This window comes from Bufo gargarizans, chromosome 10 (assembly GCF_014858855.1).
Source record: "Bufo gargarizans isolate SCDJY-AF-19 chromosome 10, ASM1485885v1, whole genome shotgun sequence".
Taxonomy (NCBI): Eukaryota; Metazoa; Chordata; class Amphibia; order Anura; family Bufonidae; genus Bufo; species Bufo gargarizans.
Genome location: NC_058089.1, coordinates 61578820 through 61598956, shown reverse-complemented (window position 1 = coordinate 61598956; position 20137 = coordinate 61578820). Strand labels below are relative to the sequence as shown.

The following is a 20137-nucleotide window of genomic DNA, read 5'->3' as shown; positions in this document are numbered from 1 at the left end:
GTGATGTGGATGGACGCACCGCTGTGCTGGTTGACAAGGGAAACAGGGTGACGTGGATGAGAGGAAACAAGGAACAGAAGGGTATCTAGAGAGCCAGAAGGAGGAGTCCTGGACGTTCCAGGCCGAGTGGCGAGGAGTGACCTGAACGCTTCAGGTTGGGGATGTGAGTAGAGTTACCTGAACGCTTTAGGCTTAAGGAGGACAGGGAAGACACCTGATGTTACAGGCTAACAATAGCAATAACGGCTGAACGCTGCGGGCTAAGGAGGACAGGGACGAGACCTGAATGTTTCAGGCAATGGTAGACAGGGAAGACTCCTGAACGCTTCAGGACAGGGAAGACACCTGAATGCTTCAGGCCAAGATGGACAGAGAGGACACCTGAACGCTTCAGGCTAAGATGGACAGAGAAGACACCTGAACGCTTCAGGCTAAGATGGACAGAGAAGACACCTGAACGCTTCAGGCTAAGATGGACAGAGAAGACACCTGAACGCTTCAGGCTAAGATGGACAGAGAAGACACCTGAACGCTTTAGGCTAAGCTGGACAGAAACATCACCTGAACGCCCCAGGTGAGGTAGTACAGAATGCTGGCGAGAGGAACTGCGGGGTGCAGCACTGAAATACCTACCTGAAAAACCCTCAAGCCTAAAAAAATTTCCCTCGGTGGCCGGCAGGGACCTTCAGCAGAGCCTGTGAAGGCCAGGGCCTGCTGGGTCCGGAGAAATGTAGGGCCGTGCAGCCAGGTGTGAGCGCTGGGGACCAACCGGAGGATGTGAGGGATGGAAGCAGCAAGGGCCGGAATCCCCGCGATGGCCAGGATAGAAGGAGCGCAGGACTGCGTTGTGGTGTGCGGCTGGTAGGAGCATGGAATGGGCCCCAGGACCCGCTGGTCAGAACCTGAGTGGGAGCAGAGCCGTGGAAGCCTGCGCCAAGGACAAGAGACCTGTCTACATGCTGGGTGGCACTCGTGATGTGGGTAGCTATAATGTGTGTGATGGTGGACAATTGGCCTGGGGACCAGGGGGCACTGGTAAATGCATGGGGCTGCCAAGGGAAGGGTGAGCTGTGAGGACCGAGGAACGGAAGTGCAGGGGATCCTGGGGGCATGAAAACGACAGACCTGAAAGGTGCAGTGTTGCCCCACACTCAGGCACAGAGTGGGGCATAGAGATGCGATGCTGGGGAAGGAATGACGTGGACGGAGCAGCGGAGGTGCGTCTCCCTCCCCCCCTGGAGGCGGGTGCGCTGTGCGGGCAGACAGCAGCGGGGATCGGAATGCTGACGCAGAACAGGAGGAGAGGACCGGCCGGCGGTGGAGGGAGCGCGGAGGTTGGGGGGACCAGGAGGTGGTGAGGAGGATCGCACCTGAGGGCGGACAGGAGGAGAGACAAGGGGCACGTCAGGTGGCGTGCGCCACAGCTTACCTTAGAGGCGCGCTTACCGGAAGTGACGTAAGTCGCCGGAAGTAGCGCGGAGACAAGCGTGGTGAGGAAAGACCGGCCGTGGGGGTTTAAAAAGGGAGACCTGGCCCCGCCCACAAATACAGGCTGCATGCAGCCTCAACTACATATACAGTATGTCATTTTAAACAATGCTTCGTAAGAATATACCTTATTATTTTGACACGTCTATGAGCGGTAGCTGCGATCCGCGGCACCTGAGGGGTTAACTACCGCAGATCGCAGCTACAGCTCATAGAGGTCGGGAGCCGGCTATGTGATTCTGCAGCCAGCTCCCGCCTCCTGTATATGAATAAATGAGAGATTAAGCTTCATTGGTGGCACAGTGGCCATAGCTCCTCCCCTCCTCTTGTCCCCTGTCCTTTCATTGGTGGCAGCAGCACAGGGGGGGAGAGAGACACTGCTTCCTTCTCCCCTGTGCTGCTAAGGGGAACACGGAGAGCGCTGTCAGCAGCGCGATCTGTGTTCCCCATACGCTATCGGAATATCGGCAAAATAGATGCCGATACCGATAGCGTTCAAAATCCTCAATATCGGCCGATATCAGTAAATCCGATAATCGGTCGATCCCTACCCTTGATTAGGTATTCTTTAGGCTTAGATTGTATGTATATGTCAGAAACAGTGATCAACCTAGAAATATATAAATAGCGCTCTACTAAATTCAGTGACACAGTGATACAGAAGTAACCCTTTCAAGGGAGGCAAGTATCTTGGTATACTGATGTAATGGGCGAAACAGCTTTGTCATTTTGCGGAATATCCAGAACGCCCCTTCATAGATGGGATACCTTGCAGTGGGGCTTATACCGATCTGTGGTAAAATTCTAAGTGCGGGCGCATGTGCAGCATACTTAAGGCGAATGAGGAGTAGTCACCCGGAGCATGCGCCATACAATGTAAACAGGCTCGGGAGAGCAAGGAGCACAGCGCACGCGCAGAAGAGCTCAATCGAGTACCGATGCCAGCGCCGAAACGGCGCATGCGCGGCGCAACCCCGTGATGTCATTGGCGCCGAGCGATCATGGAAGCGAAGCCTGGCCCAATGGGAGGACATCCTAGATGACGTGGACATGACGCTCACTGAGGCAGGCGATAGTGATTGGTTGATGTATAATTGCAAAGCAAACAGAGGGTTTAAATGCCCCGACCCCGCCCCCAATTCAGAACATGTGCAGTATCCCCTGAAGACGCTGAATCGCTCGGCGAAACATGTAGGGAAGCAGGCTTCAGATTTTAGGCAGGAAGCGTAGCTAGGGGTTTCAAATAAAGAAATGTAAGTATCCAGAGCATAGTTAACCCTTTGGATCAACATGTGAATCACATGTCAGCACTAGATATCATATCCCGGAACTAACCCATTCCTGAGAGTTTTAACCATTTGATCCCAAGAGGTTTATGTGTGCATTTAAGCAATTATAATAAAGATTTAGTTTTAGTAACATTGCCAGAGAGGTTGCAGAGACATGCTAAGGTCCAAGAGACCACCTAACTTGATTTCTATTACAGGCAAGGGCTCCATAGGAAATGCTATGCAGCAACCTTCTGTCATTCACAAAGACAGGGGCTGCTGCACACACGCAGCGGCTCCTCCGATCGCTGCACGGGGAGCCGGAGCTTAACCGGAAGCACGCGCTTGTCCGTGATCGGCATTACTGCCGGTTGCGGACATCAGCCCAGGAGCGGGCGCCAAATTTAAAGACCCGGCCAGCGCTGTACTAATTTCCAGCGCTGTACAAAATTGCCTATTGTTTACATCACCTTTAGGACCCTGCCATTTTTCACCTTAAGGGTCAGACCATTTTTTGCAAATCTGACATGTGTCACTATATGTGGTAATTAATTTAAAAAGCCTTTACTTATCCAAGCCATTCTGAGATTGTTTTCTCATCACATATTGTACTTCATGACAGTGGTAAATTTTGTACTATTTTAGGGTTCATATGACTTTTTGATTGCTTGGTATTACACTTTATGTGATATAAGGTGACAAAAAAAAAATTACTTTTTTTACAGTTTTTTTTTTTTTAAGTTTTTTTTTTATGGTGTTCATCTGAGGGGTTAGATCATAAGATATTTTTATACAGCCGGTTGTTACAGACGTGGTGATACCTAATATGTATACTTTTATAAATTAAGTTTTACGCAATAAAAGCATTTTTGAAACAAAAAAAAACATGTTTTTGTGTCACCATATTCTGTGAGCCATAGTTATTTTATTTTTTGGGCGATTGTCTTAGGTAGGGTCTCATTTTCTGCAGGATGAGTGATTGGTACTATTTTGGGGTGTGTATGACTTTTTGATCGCTTGGTATTTTACTTTTTGTGATGTGAGATAAAAAAATTGCTATTTTAGACCGTTCTTATTTAAGTTTTTTTTACAGTGTTCATCTGAGCGGTTAGTTCATGTGATATTTTAATAGACCTGGTTGTTACGGACACATCGATACCCAATATGTCTACTTTTTAATTTTTTTCACTTTTAACACAATAAAGAATTTTTGAAACAAAAAAAAATCATGTTTTAGTGTCTCCATATTCTGTGATATTTTTATAGAGCCGGTCGTTACGGACGCGGTAATACCCAATATGTCTGTTTTTCTCTTTTTTTTCTATTATTTTTACAATTTTGTGTTTTTTTGGGGGGGGGAAAGGTGCTTTTTATTTTTTTACTTTTAATTTTTTGTCCTACTCTGGGACTTCAACTTGTGGGGCATGACCCCCACTGCAATGCATTACAATACAACCTGTATTGTAATGCATTAGCTGTCAGCTTTTAAACTGACAGCCTGCCTGTAAGACCCAGCCTAAAGGCTGTATCTCACAGGCTTCTTTAGAAGGCAAGTCCTGATGCCTAAGGAAGGCATCGTGTCCTCGCCACTACAGCGTGAGGACCCGATGGAGATGCGGAGGGCACCCATACCCTCTGCATGCCACGTTCAGCTTTGACTGCAGCATCCAAGGGGTTAACCACCTCCCTACCGCCTAACGCAGGGATGCGTCCTGCGGGCGGCCAGGTTATTCCCCCTGGACGCATCTACGCGTCATCTCGCGAGATGCAGCGTATATGCAGCCAGCACATGCGCAGTGCGGGTCGGCAAAAGGCGCACAAGGAGTTGGTCCAGCCTGCCGGCCAATGATCAGCGCTGGCAGGTTGGTGCCTTTTAGAATAACGAACCACCAGCCATATAACACATTATATTTATAAATATAATGTGTTAAATGGCTTCTGTGCTCTCTCCTGGTTCCTTTTCGTCGGTTGGTCCCAGCAGAGAGCACAGATCACAGTGAGTACACCAAGCACTACATATCTAGCCCCATATCCCCCCCCCCCATCACCCCAATTAACCCCTTGATCACCCCTGTCAATCACTAGTGAAAGGGAAAAAAGTGATCAGTGTAAACTGTCACTTTTTTTTTTCCACCAGTATTGACTGTTAGGTTTAGGTTAGTTTAGGCCCCTTTGGTAGGTAGTTAGCTTCAGTTAGTGCCCAGCCCACCGCACCGCAGTCACTGATTCGCTGATTAGCGTATCGCTAATCAGCATTGGTACATTATAGTATCTGTAAGTGATCAGAACTGATCACAGTCAGATCTATAATAGTATTAGTGTCACCTTAGCTCGCCTCCACCCAAAACGCAGTGTTTGCCTGATCAGGCCTGATCGGTCGCCCACACGTGCGTTCACCCACGCCTGCCCCGCCGCAGTGACAAAAAATGTTACTTTTTTTTTATCACTACACAAGTGCTGCGGCGATAAAAAAAATAAATCAGTTTTGATATTTTTTATTAATCGCAGCGGCTTCCTGCACTGCGCTTTTTTTTTCACCTTCTAGGTGGACCAAGCGATCAACCAGCTGCAGCACTGATGTGCATTCTGACAGAAGCATTGCACTGCTGTCAGATTACACAAAAGTCGGTGTATGCGGTGCTGCAAGACGAGATTTCTCCTCTGCAGCAAAAAAGATACGTTTGCCGAGGCTTATGAGCTGAGGGGCGGTGTTCATATGCTTTGGCAAATACTTTGTATATAAAAAAATAAATACAAATATTCCGGTAATGATTTATTCATCCACATCGATTGATGTGAATGGAGAAATCGGGTTTGCCAGGGCATACGGGCTGAGTGGGTTTGGATGTTGGGCGGAGCTCCTATGTCTTGGCAGGCGCCTTTCCCCTCTTTTCTTTTGCCACAATTTTGGGCAGAGATTTTTTCATCCACATTGATCGATGCGAATGAAGAAATCTGTGCCGTTCATTTATTCTTTCAGCCCAGAGGCTGAACGGAAAAAAAAAATCTCATTACCCGTATGCTCAATATAAGGAGAATAGCAGAAACTCCTAATGCTGGCGATATATGTAATGATTGCGAAGACCCTCAAATGCCAGGGCAGTACAAACACCCCACAAATGACCCCATTTTGGAAAGAAGACGCCCCAAGGTATTTGCTGAAGGGCATATTGAGTCCATGAAAAATTGAACTTTTTGTCACAAGTTAGCGGAAAGGGAGACTTTGTGAGAAAAAAAAATTAAAAATTTCCGCTAACTTGTGCCAAAAAAAAAAAAGAATTCTATGAACTCGCCATGCCCCTCACGGAATACCTTGGGTGTCTTCTTTCCAAAATGGGGTCACATGTGGGGTATTTATACTGCCCTGGCATTTTAGGGGCTATAAAGCGTGAGAAGAAGTCTGGAATCCAAATGCCTAAAAATGCCCTCCTAAAAGGTACCAGTAACAATGGGATCATTTTAAACACAGCAAGGAGACTGATGGGCACATATAAATATCGCTATAGTGTTATTCCTGGTGACAGAATCCCTTTAAAGTCAATGCAGCCATAAGCAATGGTGTTATAACAAGATGGTCATCTTGTATGATACATCATGTGTTACATAATTTTATGACTTATGTCATATATTCCATTGTATGTCTAACGGTAATATTGTATATTGCTAGGGTGGGCTGTTCTACTGAGCTGTTCTTATGTATATGGTAATGGTGGCTCCTTTGGCTCTGCGAGGTCTGCGTTACTTTGTGGTTGGATAAATATTCTCCTTTGTGATCCCATTAGCATTTGCCTAAGCCAGTACTCTCTGCTCTGCACTCATGAGGGGTCATCAATCTGAAACGGCTGTCTGCAGATGAGGTGTTGGCTTATTTATTATCCAAGTCATGTCTCAAGGCCTAGTTAAAGGGTCGAACATTGACTTAGGATATCTGCCTTACATCTGGTGGCATTAGAGGCAAAACTTGTTAAGAATTCATTTGCATCCCTTTCTTCCTAGCAGATGGCAACATCGTTTGAATTGTTCAATTAGGTATTCACAGATCCTCACACTCAATCCCATAGAAATTCATGAAGGGCCCAGACACTGTGGCTCCACTCAAGGCAGAAGTCCTAGAGTCCTATATATAATATGCTGTTAGGACTAGGGTTGTTGCGATACCAAAAATTTTGATTAGATTTTGATACCATAAAAAAGTATTGCGATACTCAATACCATTTGATACCACTTGAAAAAAATAAAACACCAAAAAAGCAACGTGCATTCCGTATTTAAAAAAAATGGCAAATTGCGCAGTTGTTACTTTTATTTTTTTCTGTTCCGGCGTTCAACGCATAGATTTTTTAAAATATTTTAGTAGTTTGGACTTTTCGGACGAGACGATATGTAATATGTTTAATTATTTATTGTTTATATATTTCATATGTAAAGTTGTGAAAGGGGGTGATTTATACTTAATATTTTGGTGGGGTTTTTATTAAACTTTTTCTTTAATAACTATTTCCCCCCTTAGTGGCTAGAACCTGGGATCTTTTCATCCCTTGTCCTATTCACCCTACTAGAGCTCTATTAAAGTGAATAGGACCTCACACACTCCTTGCTGCCCTGTGCATAGTACACACAGCAGCAGGGAGATTACCATGGCAGCCAGGGATTCAGTAGCATCCTGGCTGCTATGGTAACCGATTGGAGCCCCAGAATTACGCTGCTGGGGCTCCGATCAGAAGCTGCCACTGCCACCAATGAGAAGGGGAGGGGTCCATGTGGCCTCTGCCACCAATGAGAAGGGGGGGACCCTGTGGCCAGTGCCACCAATGATTTTAATACTGGGGGGTTTGAGTGAGGCGGGCGCACTGCGCCACCAATGATAATTAACCTTTAATATAGGAGGTGGGTGCCGGCAGCAGATCAGCAGCATTTAACCCCTCAGGTGCCGCGCCTGAGGAGTTAACTGCCGCTGATCGCAGCTCCCTGTCAGAGGCAGGGTGCCGATTCATTTATTCTGCTACAGGCACCTGCCTCCTGTATTAAAAGTTAAAGATGACCTTTCATGGGTCCGGGTCTGTTAAGTTAGCAGGCTACATAGAGCGGCGCCTAGGGATCTCCCTGCACTTACTATTATTCCTGGGTGCCGCTCTGTTCACCTGCTGTGCCCCCGTTATAGTCTCCTGCTCCGTATGCTAATTACTACTATCAGAGCAATGGGGAGGAGACATCAGCTTCTCTCCTGGGCGTTCCTTCTCCCTGGCTGTGACGTTCTGCGATGCAATTGGACAGTGCTACAGCCAGGGAGAAGGAACGCCCAGGAGAGAAGCTGATGTCTCCTCCCCATTGCTCCGATAGTAGTAATCAGCATACGGAGCATGAGACGGTAACGGGGGCACAGTGGGCGAACGGAGCGGTGCCCAGATATAATAGTAAGTGCAGGGAGATCCCTGGGTGCCGCTCTATGTACCCTGCTACTTACCAAAGTCCGGACGCATGAAAGGTCCTCCTATCATTGGTGGCACAGTGCACCCGCCCCTCTCTCTTTATTGGCAGCACGGCACAGGGGGGAGGGAGAGACTGCTTCCTTCTCCCCTGTGCTGCTGAGGGAACATGAGCTCACTGACAGCAGCGCACTCATGTTCTGTGATACTACACTGCCCAGCAGCGCAGCCCAGTATCGAAAAAATGGAAGTCCCGGGACAAGAGTATCGCTTGGGTATCGACATTTCGATACCTGCAACCACCCTAGTTAGGATCTATGTGTTAATAATTTTCATGATCAAGTTTGGTACATCATGGGCTTCGCATGAAGATCAAACACACTGCATCTGTCCCCGCTTTTTTTTCTTTTTAAGTGTCTTTTTATTGTTTTTTTTACATGGAAAAGACAGTAAATTGAATACACAATAGTCCAAATAGACGAACCAATATGTAGTATGATAAACAGCAATTGTAAATACAAAATGTCTGAGAGAGCTGAAGATTGGAAGGTATGAATGATGAATTAAAGTTTCTTCAAATATTCCATGCTGTATGCTGTAATAGTGACCCCACTTAACAAGGATCTCACCTTCTGTAAATACTACATGGCTCAAATTTAGTTTCTACACTACGTGCAGAATTATTAGGCAAATGAGTATTTTGACCACATCATCCTCTTTATGCATGTTGTCTTACTCCAAGCTGTATAGGCTTGAAAGCCTACTACCAATTAAGCATATTAGGTGATGTGCATCTCTGTAATGAGAAGGGGTGTGGTCTAATGACATCAACACCCTATATCAGGTGTGCATAATTATTAGGCAACTTCCTTTCCTTAGGCAAAATGGGTCAAAAGAAGGACTTGACAAGCTCAGAAAAGTCCAAAATAGTGAGATATCTTGCAGAGGGATGCAGCACTCTTAAAATTGCAAAGCTTCTGAAGCGTGATCATCGAACAATCAAGCGTTTCATTCAAAATAGTCAACAGGGTCGCAAGAAGCGTGTGGAAAAACCAAGGCGCAAAATAACTGCCCATGAACTGAGAAAAGTCAAGCGTGCAGCTGCCAAGATGCCACTTGCCACCAGTTTGGCCATATTTCAGAGCTGCAACATCACTGGAGTGCCCAAAAGCACAAGGTGTGCAATACTCAGAGACATGGCCAAGGTAAGAAAGGCTGAAAGATGACCACCACTGAACAAGACACACAAGCTGAAACGTCAAGACTGGGCCAAAAAATATCTCAAGACTGATTTTTCTAAGGTTTTATGGACTGATGAAATGAGAGTGAGTCTTGATGGGCCAGATGGCTGGATTGGTAAAGGGCAGAGAGCTCCAGTCCGACTCAGACGCCAGCAAGGTGGAGGTGGAGTACTGGTTTGGGCTGGTATCATCAAAGATGAGCTTGTGGGGCCTTTTTGGGTTGAGGATGGAGTCAAGCTCAACTCCCAGTCCTACTGCCAGTTTCTGGAAGACACCTTCTTCAAGCAGTGGTACAGGAAGAAGTCTGCAAGGTAAGAAAAACATGATTTTCATGCAGGACAATGCTCCATCACACGCGTCCAAGTACTCCACAACGTGGCTGGCAAAAAAGGGTATAAAAGAAGAAAATCTAATGACATGGCCTCCTTGTTCACCTGATCTGAACCCCATTGAGAACCTGTGGTCCATCATCAAATGTGAGATTTACAAGGAGGGAAAACAGTACACCTCTCTGAACAGTGTCTGGGAGGTTGTGGTTGCTGCTGCACGCAATGTTGATGGTGAACAGATCAAAACACTGACAGGATCCATGGATGGCAGGCTTTTGAGTGTCCTTGCAAAGAAAGGTCGCTATATTGGTCACTGATTTGTTTTTGTTTTGTTTTTGAATGTCAGAAATGTATATTTGTGAATGTTGAGATGTTATATTGGTTTCACTGGTAAAAATAAATAATTGAAATGGGTATATATTTGTTTTTTGTTAAGTTACCTAATAATTATGTACAATAATAGTCACCTGAACACACAGATATCCCCCTAAAATAGCTAAAACTAAAAACAAACTAAAAACTACTTCCAAAAATATTCAGCTTTGATATTAATGAGTTTTTTGGGTTCATTGAGAACATGGTTGTTGTTCAATAATAAAATTAATCCTCAAAAATACAACTTGCCTAATAATTCTGCACTCCCTGTATATGATCTGTATGATGACACATGAATTACTGAAGTATGCCTGTGCCAGTAGCTCCTTTCATACATGCTTTAAGTCATGTTCTGTTCATATTTAAAATCTGCCAGTTGGATAAAAAGGCGGGGTGAGCATGAATATTGAAGAGCCACCTTGAGCATTGAACCAGGATGGAGGAGGTTGTCCTCCCCAGCCCCACCCCTTTTTGCTATGGGGAAATAAAAATAAGCGACTGTGGACTTTTTAAAAAATACAAGTTGGGAGAGACCCAATCAGAGACCCAATCTGATTGGACTGTGTACATCTTCTTCCTTGTCTTCAGGACAGTAAGGAAATCAGACAAGCCCTTTAAAGGGGTTATCTGTGTTCAGAGCTGAACCTGGACACAACCCGATCTGCACTCATTCACCATGAATGAGTGGAGCGTTTCACGCTCCGATGCTCCCCTTTGCCCTGCGCTAAATGGCGCAGGGAAAGGGAATTTTCTTAAAATCTGGTGTTAGGCGGAAGAGCCCGATGATGTCACCAACACTAATAGGTGGCCTTTAGCTTGCAAAACTGCCCATTAGAGCTAGTCACGTCAAAGGGAAAATGGTGAATGAGTGCACATCGGGTTGTGTCTGAACCCGGACAACCCCCTTAAAGTTCACCTGATGAACAATCATTTTTAGTCGACATCATATATTTTGATCAACTTTAGGCCCCATGCACACGGCCGTGTTTCACAGCCGTGTGCGGGCCGTGGAACCGCGGCCTGGATCCCTCCTGAGAGCAGGAGCGCACGGCGTCACTGGTTGCTATGACGCCGTGCGCTCCCTGCTGCCGGCACAGAATAGTAATACACTGGTATAGATCATACCAGTGTATTACTGTATTGCGGCGGCAGCAGGGAGCGCACGGGTCATAGCAACCAGTGACGCCGTGCGCTCCTGCTCTCAGGAGGGATCCAGGCCGCGGTTCCACGGCCCGCACACGGCTGTGAAACACGGCCGTGTGCATGGGGCCTTAGACAAATGTGCATGGCCACTTTTACACTGAAAACTGTTTGTCTCTTACCCTATCCCAGCTCCAAGCTCTAGGACATTTAATCCATCTAAACATGGCAACAATGAGATGATCTCTGGCTTCTCTTCTTTGGATAAGAGCTCAGCACTTGAATCAAGCATCATCTCTTCTACTGTTGCATCTCGTGAATGCTCTTCCCAAAACTCAGTCATTGTTTGTCTCACCTCTACAAGAAAAGAGAATGTGAAATGTTAGTGGATCTTATATGACTTTCCTGGGGACTATTCTAAATATCTTCATAAGCATCTGGAGCACAAGGCTCCTTGCACAAACTGCAATGGCAATTTGATGTCTCAATTGCCAAGTGCTTCTAAATATTCACGGTGTGCCTTAGATAGGTAGTGCACTCTTTGACACTGATTTAAAAAAAGGGTTTATCCATGGTAAAGTATAATTTACGTTAATAAATAATAAGTTACTAAATATACAGTAGCATTTAAACACCTTCCTGACGCTTTGTTTTTTCATTTTATACTCCCTAAATTCTAGGAGCCACAACTTTATTTTTATTTTTCTGTTCACATAGCCATATCAAGGCTTGTTTATTGCAGGACAAGTTGTACTTTGTAATGGCACCATTTAACCCTTTCGCTATCAGCGCCGTACATGTACGATGCTGGAGAGAAGTGAAAACATGGTGCCCACTCGCAAGTGCAGCGGGCGTCATGGCCGGCGGGACTACACTGTTTCAAACATCAAGCATATTTCAAGATCATGTAATCTAAAGGGTGAAAAAAACTGATGTTCATGCTTCCGAGCTTATTACTGGCATCCTCTGCGGCCAATGAGTATGCCGGTAATTGGTTTCAATACGCTGGGTCTCTCTATAGAGACCCAGGATATTGAAGCTCAAATTCTTATTTTGGCCAGCAGGTGGCAGGCCAACATAAGAAATTTGCAATTCTGTACAAATCACAAGTCTAAAAGACCCATGAGGGTTCAGAATAAAAAATTAAAAAAATTATGGATTTTGTAGGCTCAAATAAAAACTTCAAACTCATTTAAAAAAGTAAAAAAAACGTAAAAAATAATAAAAATAAAATTTTAAAAAATATAAAAGTTTCAATCACCCTCTCTATGTAGAATAAAATAAATAAATACATAAATAACAAAAAATATAAATATCATGGGCATCACCGGGTCCAAAAACGCCCGTACTTCTAAAATATAAAAATATTTTTCCAATATGGCGAATGGCGCAACAGAAAAAAAAAAAGGGTCAAAATGGCCAATTTGCCATTTTTTTCCATCGCTTCTCTTACCCAAGAAAATGTAATAAAAAGAGATCAAAAAGTCACACACTGTAAAATGGTATCAATAAAAACTACAGATTGTCCAACAAAAAATGAGCCCCCACACAGTTCAGTAGATATAACTATAAAAAAACTTATGGCGGTCAGGATATAGTGATGTAAAAATAAAGATTTTATTTTTCAAAGTTAAAATTTATTTTCAAACTACTTGAACATATAAAACCTATACATATGTGGAATTGTTGCAATCGTACTGACCTAGAGAATAATGGGCACAGGTCATTTTTGCCACAAAGGGAACGCCATGGGAACAAAACCCGTACAACGATGGAAGAATTGCGGGGTTTTTTCCAACTCCACCCTATTTGGAATATTTTTTCCCGCTTCCAACTACATTGTATGCCATATTAACCACCTCCGGACCGCCTAACACAGATGTGCGGTCCGGAGGCGGCAGCCCTGCGCAGAGTGACGCATATACGCGTCATTTCGCGAGAGCCGAGATTTCCTGTGAACGTGCGCACACAGGCGCGCACGTTCACAGGAACTGAAGGTAAGCGAGTGGATCTCCAGCCTGCCAGCGGCGATCGCTCGCTGGCAGGCTGGAGATGTGATTTTTTTTAACCCCTAAATTTTTTAGACATTTATATTCCAGACTTCTCACGCTTTAGGGCCCCTAAAATGCCAGGGCAGTATAAATACCCCACATGTGACCCCATTTCGGAAAGAAGACACCCCAAGGTATTCCGTGAGGGGCATATTGAGTCCATGAAAGATTGAAATTTTCATCCCAAGTTAGCGGAAAGGGAGACTTTGTGAGAAAATACAAAAAAAAAAATATCAATTTCCGCTAACTTGTATAAAAAAAATAATAATAATTCTATGAACTCGCCATGCCCCTCATTGAATACTTTGGGGCGTCTTCTTTCCAAAATGGGGTCACATGTGGGGTATTTATACTGCCCTGGCTTTTTAGGGGCCCGAAAGCATGAGAAGAAGTCTGGGATCCAAATGTCTAAAAATGCCCTCCTAAAAGGAATTTGGGCCGCTTTGCGCATCTAGGCTGCAAAAAAGTGTCACACATCTGGTATTGCCGTACTCAGGAGAAGTTGGGCAATGTGTTTTGGGGTGTCATTTTACATATACCCATGCTGGGTGAGATAAATATCTTGGTCAAATGCCAACTTTGTATAAAAAAAAAATGGGAAAAGTTGTCTTTTGCCAAGATATTTATCTCACCCAGCATGGGTATATGTAAAATGACACCCCAAAACACATTCCCCAACTTCTCCTGAGTACGGCGATACCAGATGTGTGACACTTTTTTGCAGCCTAGGTGGGCAAAGGGACCCACATTCCAAAGTGCACCTTTAGGATTTCACAGGTCATTTTTTACAGATTTTGATTGCAAACTACTTCTCACACATCTGGGCCCCTAAATTGCCAGGGCAGTATAACTACCCCACAAGTGACTCCATTTTGGAAAGAAGACACCTCAGGGTATTCCGTGAGGGGCATGGCGAGTTCCTAAATTTTTTTATTTTCTGTCACAAGTTAGCAGAAAATGCTGATTTTTTTATTTATTTTTTCTTACAAAGTCTCATATTCCACTAACTTGTGACAAAAGATAAAAATTCTAGGAACTCGCCATGCCCCTCACGGAATACCTTGGGGTGTCTTCTTTCCAAAATGGGGTCACTTGTGGCGTAGTTATACTGCCCTGGCAATTTAGGGGCCCAAATGTGTGAGAAGTACTTTGCAATCAAAATGTGTAAAAAATGGCCTGCGAAATCCGAAAGGTGCTCTTTGGAATGTGTGCCCCTTTACCCACCTTGGCTGCAAAAAAGTGTCACACATGTGGTATCGCCGTACTCAGGAGAAGTTGGGGAATGTGTTTTGGGGTGTCATTTTACATATACCCATGCTGGGTGAGATAAATATCTTGGTCAAATGCCAACTTTGTATAAAAAAATTGGAAAAGTTGTCTTTTGCCAAGATATTTATCTCAACCAGCATGGGTATATGTACAATGACACCCCAAAACACATTCCCCAACTTCTCCTGAGTACGGCGATACCAGATGTGTGGCACTTTTTTGCAGCCTAGGTGGGCAAAGGGACCCACATTCCAAAGTGCACCTTTCGGATTTCACCGGTCATTTTTTACAGATTTTGATTGCAAACTACTTCTCACACATCTGGGCCCCTAAATTGCCAGGGCAGTATAACTACGCCACAAGTGACCCCATTTTGGAAAGAAGATACCTCAGGGTATTCCGTGAGGGGCATGGCGAGTTCCTAGAATTTTTTATTTTGTCGCAAGTTAGTGGAATATGAGACTTTGTAAGAAAAAATAAAATAAAATAAAATAAAAAAATCATCATTTTCCGCTAACTTGTGACAAAAAATAAAAAGTTCTATGAACTCACTATGCCCATCAGCGAATACCTTAGGGTGTCTACTTTCCGAAATGGGGTCATTTGTGGGGGTTTTCTACTGTCTGGGCATTGTAGAACCTCAGGAAACCTGACAGGTGCTCAGAAAGTCAGAGCTGCTTCAAAAAGCGGAAATTCACATTTTTGTACCGTAGTTTGTAAACGCTATAACTTTTACCCAAACTATTTTTATTTTTTTTGCCCAAACATTTTTTTTTATCAAAGACATGTAGAACAATAAATTTAGCAAAAAATTTATATATGGATGTCGTTTTTTTTTTTGCAAAATTTTACAGCTGAAAGTGAAAAGTCATTTTTTTGCAGAAAAATCGTTAAATTTCGATTAATAACAAAAAAAGTAAAAATGTCAGCAGCAATGAAATACCACCAAATAAAAGCTCTATTAGTGAGAAGAAAAGGAGGTAAAATTCATTTGGGTGGTAAGTTGGATGACCGAGCAATAAACGTTGAAAGTAGTGTAGTGCAGAAGTGTAAAAAGTGGCCTGGTCATTAAGGGGGTTTCAGCTAGCGGGGTTGAAGTGGTTAAATGGCATTAGAAAGTACAACTCTGAACTTTTTTTGCATTCCCATATTCTGACCCCCATACATTTTACATTTATGTCTATGGAGCTGTGTGGCTCAATTTTTGTGGGCTGAGCTGTATTTTTCATTGACCCCATTTTGGGGTGTGTCTGACATTTTGATAATTTTTCTTGGAAGCATAACTGCCATTCTATTTTTACTTTTGTAATGTACATATAGGGACAGTGATGCTGACCATTTTTGTAATATACTTTAACCCTTTCACTACCGGAGGTTTTTTTGTTTTTGCATTTTCATTTTTCTTCCCTATCTTCATTGAGCCATAACTTTTTTATATTTCCATTCACATAGCAGTATGAGGGCCTACTTTTTGAGGGACAAGTTGCATTTTCTAATGCCACCATTAATTATGGCATACAATGTATTAGGAAGCGGGGAAAAAAAATCCAAATGGGGGGGGGGGAGTGGAAAAAAAATACAATTCTTCCACCATTTTACGGGTTTTATTCCCACAGTGTTTCGTTTGCGGCAAAACTGACCCATGCCCTACATTTTGTGGGTCAATACGATTACAACGAAACCCCATATGTATGTATGTATGTATTTTTTTACATCACCATATTCAAATCCCCATAACTTTTTTATACTTATGTCTACTGAGCTGTTTAAACTTATGTCTCATTTTATGCGGTAAAATCTGTAGTTTATTAATACCATTTTGGGTAAGAGAAGCAATGAAAAAATGGCAAACTGCAAAAAATGGCAAAAAAATACCCTTTTTTCTGTTACGCAATTTCGGTTGCGGTGATACCCATGATGTTTATATTTATTGTTTTCTTTGCTTTTTTATGATTATACAGAAATAAACTTTTATATTTAACATTTTTTGTAATGATTTTGAAGCTTCTACATAAGCCTATAAATTCTGTTTTTTTTATTTTTCATTTTGTACAACAGGGATTTTTAAAATGACTGATTGTACATCTGGTGGACAAAATAAGAACCGCAGCATGACTACTATCAGCCTCATCAGGCTGATAGCATTCAGAACAACTACCGACATTGTCAGCAGGGGGTGTCGGTAGGAAGCCCGGAAGCACGAGCTTCTGGGTTTTTGCACATTTAGATGCTGTGATCTTACTTGATCACAGCATCTAAAGCCTTTAATTACCACGATCGGCATTATTGCCAGTCACGGTAATTAGTTGCAGGTCTCTGCTGTTTGAAACAGCAGAGACTTGCTGGCCATGACGCCCACTGCCACCTGCTGGCCAAAATAAGCGTATTGAAACCATTTAGCGGCATCCTTATTGGCCGCAGAGGATGCCGTTTTTTTTAACCCTTTAGATTACATGATCTTGAAATATGCTTGATGTTTGAAACAGCGGAGACCTGCCGGCCATGACGCCCACTACACGTGCGAGTGGGCGCCATGTTCGTACATCTCTCCGGCACTGGTAGCGAAAGGGTTCATTACTGAAATAATACATTTGTATTAGAAAAATAGCTCTAAAGTGGCCCATTTTGAGCATTAACAACGTTCCTCTGTCTTCTATTTACACAACACAGTCAATGTTGAGCAAGTCTCCACAGTCATGTAGACAGAAGAGCGTTGCTAAGGCTCAAAATGGGCCACTTTAGAACTATTTTTCTAATACAAATGTACAATTTCAGTAATTTAAGTATATTACAAAAATGGCCAGTATCACACAAAAGTGAGTACACCCCCCTCACATTTTTGTAAATATTTTTATATCTTTTCATGGGACAACATTGAAGATATGAAACTTTGATATAATGTAAAGTAGTCAGTGTAAAGCTCCCTAGACAAAATGAGCTATTATAACTAATAAAATGTATTTGGGAATATATTTAAAATAAAGTACTATTTAAGTATTTTCATTTTCTTAATTCCTGGAGAACCACTTTAACCTGTTTAGGACATAGGGCGTACCGGTACGCCCTGATATCCCGTTGCTTAAGAACACAGGACGTACTGGCAAGTACTATGTATTTCCGATCCCCGCTGCGTGGCGGGGCAGTGATCGCAACAAGGTGCCTTCTCAAATGATTGAGCAGGCACCTTGGCTAAATGCATAGGGGGTCCCGTGACCCCCCCGTATCAGTGATCGCCACAAATCGCAGGTCAATTCAGACCTGCGGTTTGGGGCTTTTACCTGGTGCAGCTGCAGCGGGCAGCGGTGCCATTGGGTCCCCGTGGGGCTTTAGGGGGGACCCGATGGCATGGAAGGCGGCGCGATGCCTTCCTGAGGCATCGGCGCTGCCTTCCTGTGACAAGCCTGTGAGATCAGCCCTCTGGATCTCACAGGCTGGAAGCTGTATGAGTAATACTCACTGTATTACTCATACAGCCAATGCATTCCAATACAGAAGCATTGGAATGCATTGTAAAGGATTAGACCCCCAAAAGTTGAAGTGAAAAAAAAGTTGAAAAAATAAAGTTTCCCCCCAAAAAAATCTAAAATGTAATTTTCCCCAAATAAAGTAAAAAAAAAAAAAAAAAAAAAAAAAAAAAAAAAAAAGGTAAATAGACATATTAGGTATCGCCGCAACCGTATCGACCGGCTCTATAAAAATATCACATGACCTATCCCCTCAGATGAACACCGTAAAAAAATAAAAACTGTGCTAAATAAACAATTTTTTGTCATCTTACATCACAAAAAGTGCAATAGCAAGCGATCAAAAACTCATATGCACCCCAAAATAGTGCTAATCAAACCGTAATCTCATCCCGCAAAAATCATACCCTACCCAAGGTAATCGGCCAAAAACTGAAAAAACTATGGCTCTCAGACTATGGAAATACTAAAACATGATTTTCTTTGTTTCAAAAATGAAATCATTGTATAAAACTTACATAAATAAAAAATAAGTATACATATTAGGTGTCCGTGACAACCTGGTCTATAAAAATACCACATGATCTGTGTGTAAAAGCAGTGTCATTATACAGCTGAGACTTGTAGTCCTACACATACAACATGCTACAGAGTCTCCCAGCAGGCAGACATGCCACTCAGGGCAGCTCTTGTATTCACTCCCTTAGCAGTGTAATCATACAGCTGGGACTTGTAGTCCTACATATACAACATGCTGCAGAGTCTCTCAGCAGGCAATCATGTCACTCAGGGCAGCTCTTGTATTACTCCCTTAGCAGTGCAGGGGGGAGGGGCAGAGATTGTTTTTATTGCATGTAAACAAAGGGCCAGAAAAGAACCAGGGAAATGAGGAAATATATACACGGCAGGGCGCAGAGGAAAAGGAACTCCACATGGTTTTTAGATGCCATGTCCCATTTGAAGCCCCCCTGATGGACCCTTACAGTAGAAACTCCCAAGAAGTGATCCCATTTTGGAAACTAGGTGATAAGGTGCCAGTTTTATTGGTACTATTTTTGGGTACATATGATTTTTTGATCATTCATTATAACACTTTATGAGGCAAGGTGACCAAAAAATTGGTTGTTTTAGCACAGCTTTTATTTATTACTTTTACAGCATTCACCTGAGGGGTTCGGTCAATTTTTATAGAGCAGATTGTTACAGACGTGGGGATACCTAATATGTATACTTTTTCTTATTTATTAAAGTTTTACACAATAATAGCATTTTTTGAAACTAAAAATTATGTTTTAATGTGTCCATATTCTAGGAGCTATATATATAAATTTTTTTAGTTTTTTTTAGAGATTTTTTTTATGTAGGGGCAAATTTTTTGCGGGATGAGGTGACTGTTTTATTTGTCCCATTTTGTGGGACATACACTTTTTTTGATCACTTGGTGTTGCACTTTTTGTGATGTAACGTGACAAAAATAGCTTTTTTTTTAGTTATTTTATTTTTATGTTTTTCGGACTGGGTCAATTATGTGATATATTTATAGAGCCGAGAGAAATACACCCCCCTAGAGAGGCTGTACAGTGCAATACAGCGCTGTACAGCCTCAGTGCAGGGCTGATCGAGGTCTGCGAAAGAATCAGCAGGTAGCCAGTCCTATAAAAAGCCTCATCCTGCCCGCCATTTTACAGGGAAATGAGCATAGGGACAGATATAACAAGTGCTAGAGAAAGTGTTTTACGAAGCTTTTAATAATATAATCTGGATTCACAGAAGCACCACTTTTCTAAAACATAACCTTGAATAATATAATGTTAAAAGCCAACACACCCTTATAATGATAGAAAAGAAAAAATTATCAAAAAGAAAAGAAAAACCTAATTTGAAGTTGCTATTCCAATGCCTAATGTTTGCAGGAAGGTAGGCAGATGTATTTTAGGCCTTGGATGGGGGCGATATCCCTAATGCTGGCCCTATTGCTGCCACCAAATGGTTCCCTTGTAAAATCTTCCCCAAGTATTGAATTGTGAATATTTACAGCATAACATAGGTATACATGGAGTTTGGGGTGCTCAGTGGGCTGTACCTA

At 43.0% G+C, this 20137-nt stretch overlaps 1 protein-coding gene across 3 annotated transcripts in view; it reads right to left on the bottom strand.

The window, feature by feature from the left end:
- LOC122920736 (phosphomethylethanolamine N-methyltransferase-like) overlaps positions 1 to 20137 on the bottom strand; it is a 283047-nt gene that overhangs the window by 234998 nt on the left and 27912 nt on the right. For 2 of the 3 annotated variants that reach the window (XM_044270449.1, XM_044270448.1), the window contains exon 2: positions 11450 to 11624. The exons of the other annotated variant lie outside the window; for it this stretch is intronic. In XM_044270449.1, the coding sequence (XP_044126384.1) occupies positions 11450 to 11624 (175 nt within the window). The remainder of the gene's footprint in view (positions 1 to 11449; positions 11625 to 20137) is intronic. 3 annotated transcript variants of the gene reach the window in all.